We start from the raw sequence: 5,786 nt of genomic DNA, 5'->3' as shown, positions 1-5,786 counted from the left end.
CTCTGGTGAGAAGTCTGGTGTAATTCTAATAGGCTTGCCTTTATATGTTACTTGACCTTTTTCTCTTACTGCTTTTCATATTCTGTCTTTATTTAGTGCATTTGTTGTTCTGATTATTATGTGTCGGAAGGAATTTCTTTTCTGGTCCAGTGTATTTGGTGTTCTGTAGACTTCCTGTATGTTCATGGGCATCTCTTTCTTTAGGTTTGGAAAATTTTCTTCTATAATTTTGTTGGAGATATTTGCTGGCCCTTTAATTTGGGTGTACTGGGTTCTGGTGGTGCCCAGTGTTCTTGGTTTCTGTTAGTAAGATTCTTATGTTTGCCTTTTGCCATCTGGAAATCTCTGGTAACTGTCTCTGGCTGGAGTTTGTTCCTCCTGTGATTCTGTTAGCCTCTGTCGGCACTCCCCTGTGTCTCTGTGGTCAGAGCACTCTCTGCAGACAAGCTCTCCTCTTGCAAGGCAAGTGTCCAGAAGTCTGGAGCTCTGATCCTCCTTCTGAGTCCTGGGGTCAGAGCCCTCCCTGTAGGCCAACTCTCCTGTGATCCAGAGGACCTGCGGTGTGGAGATTCCTCTGGAGCACTCAGCTGCCTCAGCACTCAGCTGGGGTTCAGAAGAGAGATGGCAGGGTGGCCTTGACCTGACTGAAACCCTGCCTCTGGGGGAGCAGTGTTCCTTTGTCCCTGTTCCTGCTGGCACAAGCCCCTCCTGGATTCTGTGGAATTGATTGTGTTCTACTCACCTGTGATCCCAAGGACCTGTGGTGTGGAGAGTCTTCTGGAGTGCTCAGCCTCCAGAGAACTGATTCTTAATTAATTAAATCCTGATATAAAGGGGGATTTTACTCTATTTAAATATTTTTGGCATGCTATTATCTTCATATGAATAACGGCATAACAATAGTGACTTAAAGTTCATTCTTGCTTTCTTAGGCTCTAGCCAAACAAGCCAAGATTGATTTTGCAGAACAAACCTTGAGGGAGAAGGAAATTCATGAAAAGATCTCTGTGGAAAGAGCCCAACAGCGTTATGAGAAGCATTATGGGATATGTGCAGAGATTTTGGATCAAATGCTTGATTTGTGCACGAAGGTGGCAGACTATAGGTTGCTGACAAATAAGTAAGTATCACTTTGCATGATTAACTCAACAACAACGTCACTGCAGGAGTGAGAGTGGTGTAACTGCAAAGCAGACACACACAATTGATAGAGCAGACACAATTTATAGACAAAGGAGACACAATCTATAGGCAATCTATAGGCATAGCAGACACAATCGATAGGCAAAGCGGACACAATCAAAAAGCAAAGGAGACAGAATTGTTAGGCAAAGCAGACACAATCATATAGGCAGAGCAGATTGTATGAATAGAGAATTAGAAGCAGAGGGTTGAAAAGGATTACGTTCTGGCATTATTTGGGGTAAAGACATGTCTTCATCTATTCATAAGTAGTGTCTAAACTGTCATTTGTCAAGGTAACAATTATCATTTATTAAACGTAATCACATAGTGACATTGTTTTGAGGTTAGAAATATGTTACATCTTACTGAACTGAAAATAAATTATACTGACTCAAAAATGAAGGAATTAAAAAGTAATGTTTTAATATAATACCCTTATAAGTTATATTATATATTGCATTATATGTAATAGAACTATATATATTATGTAATTATAAGTTATAAATTCAAATGTTCTGACATTTCAAGCAGAACATCAATGAAAAATATGCAGAAGTGATCAATGAAATAAAGAGAAAAAGTGATATAATCCATTATAGTAGTTAATAATGGATTATAAGGACCAAAAATATTTATTATTAAACAGTGAGATAAATCAGATGTGAAAGGGGAAATACACATAATTGGACATGGAGCTCCATGAGCAAATAAAGGTCCATCATTTTATTACACAACTGCAAATTGAGTTTCATTTGGGAATAGCAGAATAAATATACTTATCCCTACTCCTCCCACTAAATACATTTAGACCTCCTACTTTTAAGTAACACATGGGAAGGGTAGGAAAACATAGAGAAAAGTGAGATGGCTGATTATTCAGGTCTAATAGATTGTGCAGTAATGAACCCTGTGGATTTTATTTTGGCTTCAAATTTCCTAAACATGACCTGGACTTTTTTATTTTGGGCACATTAATGGTATTGATTCTCCAGTAAAGAAATAAACTAGCAGAATAAAATTTTTAAGTAATAATGACTGTTTTCAACCCAAATTCCACAGGCAAAATTGTAACCTCACCTCTCCTCATGCCAACAAGGGTAGGAACCCTCATCTACCCTTGTAATGTAACACCTTTCTTCAGGATGATGGCAGGGAGGTCCAGCAGGAGGCATGGATTTTTGTCCCTAGCTGAGCATGGCAGAACACTTTTGCAGTCTTCTGTGACCTTGTTTGAGGAGACCTAGTAGAAACATTCCCCAGACATATACATATCTCTATAGTAGATCCAATGGAGATTCCGTGAAAGCAAAGTTCCTACCTCCTCCCAAAAGGGGCAATATGATCCATCCCTTATGTCTCATGGGAGTCACTTTGGGGCTTGTTACTTGCCAGTAACAAGACAGTATTTCCACACTCTTTTGCCAGAACATTGTCAGAAATAATCAAACAAAATGGAGATGCAAAATATTCTAAGCTATGACAAAGGAAAAAAAAAAAAGTCATAGCTGGCCATCATGTCAAGAACCAGAAAGAGCATAAACAGAAAGTGAAAAGACAATGGATAATGCTGTTGTATACTGAACTGCATTCTCCATAAATGTGGCCTTGCTTGGAAGCAGAGATATTACAGATATGATAGATTATGGTGAGGTAGATAATTCGGTGTAACTGGTATCACTGTAAGAGTTGAGATATACAGCAAGACCCTATGTTACCACAAAGGCAGCATGCGATATTTCCAGAATATCATCAAAAACATAGAAAAGGTAAAAGAGGATTTAACGTGGGTTTCAGATGATGCTGGGGCTAACCAACATCTTGAATTAAAAATTCCAGCTTTCAACACCGTGTGGAATAACCAATTACTATTCTTTTTCCCCACCCAGTCTGTGGTAGATTGTTATAACAACCCTCGAAAACGAGTGCAGATGTCAACACTTAGACGCCAGAGGTCTTGAAATTATCTAATTAAAGTTTTTAAGCAGCCATGGCAAAGAGCCTCAGCGAACAATTATAAGCTGCTTGAAACAAATGTGAAAATGTAGTCCCAGAATGGAGATGCAATAGAAATTACTATTAAATAGAAATTTTATAATTTAAAAGTACAGTACCCCAAATAAGAGCTTAGTGGTTGAGCACAATAGCAGGATAACATGGACAGAGAGAAGACACAGTGAATTGGAGACAGACTAATGGAAATTGCCCAAGGTGAATAACAGAGACTGTAGGTTTAAAAATAAACAGAGTCAAGTCCTGGAGCTAGTTACCACTGTTATATCTGTCTTCTATCACTGCTCAAAATATTGAGACAGAACATCTTATGAGGGTGAAATCTCTACTTTTGACCCATGCTTCAAAAGTTTTATTTTATGAATGTTTGACCTTGTTCCTTTTAGACTGTGCAATTTAGAATATCATGGAAAGGGAAGTATGTGGTCGAGAAGCCCATTGTATGCTGGCAACAAGGAACTAAAAGAGAGATGCTAGAGTTCTGGTGTTCCCTCATCAGAAGTTAGTTCGCTCCTAACTTCCTACCAGACCCCTACCACCTAAATGTTCCACTCCATGAGAATACTGCCACAATTTGATAACCAAGCTCTCAAGCCATAGGATATTGAAATAGCTCAAGATGCAAGCTATTACACATAGTATTTCAGTCCTGGAAATGGAAAATAAATGGAGCAGAATAGTACTCAAAACAATAATATCTGAAAATTTATTTAACTTCACCAAGACTCACCAATCTACAGATTCAAGAATTAAACAAGCTCTAGATAAGATAAACCCAAATACGTTCATAGAAAGGTATATCATAATTAAATTTCTGAAAATTTTGGAAAGAACGCCCCTCAGGGAAACACCTCAAGAGCAAAGTATTTCAAAAGACTGATTATTTCTTCACATAAACCAGATAATCCAGAAGTGTCAGAGCAAAGAACTCTCAACCCAGCATCATATACCCAGCTAAAATATCCATCAAGGGAACCTGGAGCCATGGCTCAGAATGTAAAATCATTTGTTGCTCTTACAGAGAACCCAGGTCCAACCCCTAGCATCCACAGAGTGAGTCATACTATCCATTACTCCAGTTCTATGAAATTTGGTTTCCTTTCCTAACCTCTGTTGTATCTAGCCACACATATGAATAAACATACATGCAGAAAAACTGCTCCAAAATAAAATTGAAAAAAAAATGTATAAGCGCTTTAAAGAAACCTATCATAAACAAAGGGAGAAATAGGCATTGTTAGATCATGGTTACCAAGAATATTTGCTGGTAGCTTGCCTCCTCTCCAGTGGGTGGCTTAAAGATATTTTCATACTAGGAAGAAAATCCTTCTACAGATGAAAATTAGGACTATGCAAAGCGAAGAAAGAGCTAGTAAACAACAGGATGGGTGAGAAGAGGATTCCCTTCTCTTCCTTAGAAGGCATGTTACCTGGGGATGTGAAGGTCACTATACCACTGTGAAGTGTACTTCTTAATGTGCACACAGGATGCCTCTCATTACAAGCTGATGAACATAAAAAAAAGAAAAAAGAACAGAAAAAAGGTCATGCTTCTTTGGTTTGGTGTTTTGTTTATTTGTTTGGTTGGTTGGTTTTGTCAGCAGTAAAATGATACTATTAGATGTATAAATTGTATATGAACAATATAATGTCTGTTACAAATACTGTGTAACCTGTACAGGAGATGTTACAGACAGATTAAAAATGATTTGCAAACATAATCATGTAATCCATAATAAACAGGGGAAAGAAACACAAAGAATTAGAACTCTGTGAAATACGAATTAATAGACTTCACATTCATATAATAATTTCATCTCTAAATATACCAATTAAAAACAGTGATGGGACAATAAAAATATTACCAAACTTTTAATCTATAAGAAATTAATTTCTAATACAATGACATAGGCTGATTAGAGGGAAAAAACTAGAATATATAAGCTGTGCATATTAATCAAGATAAAGCAGGAGATTTTATATTAATATCAGACAAATTAGACTTTAGAGCAAAGGAAATCACCAGAAATAACATCAGTTATGTTCTCCTAGAGAACCCTGACCAGGAACAAGCCTCAACAACTTTGAAACACTTATGGAGTATGGTCTTTGAGGAGTAGAATAAAAAAGAAACCAATGTAGATCACACATGCTTCAGCAGGCGGCCACAAGCCAGTGAATATGTATAGGCAGCACAAACTGTACATATGGGTGAAAATCAAAGAAAATACAAACGTTGGGTAGGCTGAGAAGTGTTAGGGATAGGGCGACTGTGGTCAAAACTCTTTGTATGACATTATCAATGAATAAATGATGAGAAGAGAAACTCCAAACCCTTGGAAATTAAAAACTCACTTCTAAATAAGTAACCCCCAGATCTAATAGGAAGACTTAAAGGAAATACAAATATGTAATGAACTGGATGAAATGAAAATGCAACACAGGGGATCTTGTGGGATATAGAAAGAACAGTGTTGGCAAAATTTTACAGTAAAAACTCCATTGATTCAAAAGAATAATAAATTTCACGTCATTACCACTGCCACCTCATGAATCTAAAATAAGAAGGGATAAATAAACAGTGAGGAGCA

At 37.2% G+C, this 5,786-nt stretch overlaps 1 protein-coding gene across 1 annotated transcript in view; it reads left to right on the top strand.

Annotated features, from left to right (window-relative positions):
• Spef2 (sperm flagellar 2) overlaps nucleotides 1-5,786 on the top strand; it is a 166,963-nt gene that overhangs the window by 45,242 nt on the left and 115,935 nt on the right. Inside the window, exon 9 of the mRNA XM_021208381.1 lies at nucleotides 933-1,120. Within this exon, the coding sequence (XP_021064040.1) occupies nucleotides 933-1,120 (188 nt within the window). The remainder of the gene's footprint in view (nucleotides 1-932; nucleotides 1,121-5,786) is intronic.

Source organism: Mus pahari, chromosome 11 (assembly GCF_900095145.1).
Source record: "Mus pahari chromosome 11, PAHARI_EIJ_v1.1, whole genome shotgun sequence".
NCBI classification, from domain to species: domain Eukaryota; kingdom Metazoa; phylum Chordata; class Mammalia; order Rodentia; family Muridae; genus Mus; species Mus pahari.
The sequence above is the reverse complement of the archived record's forward strand: the minus strand, read 5'-3'. Positions and strand labels throughout refer to the sequence as shown.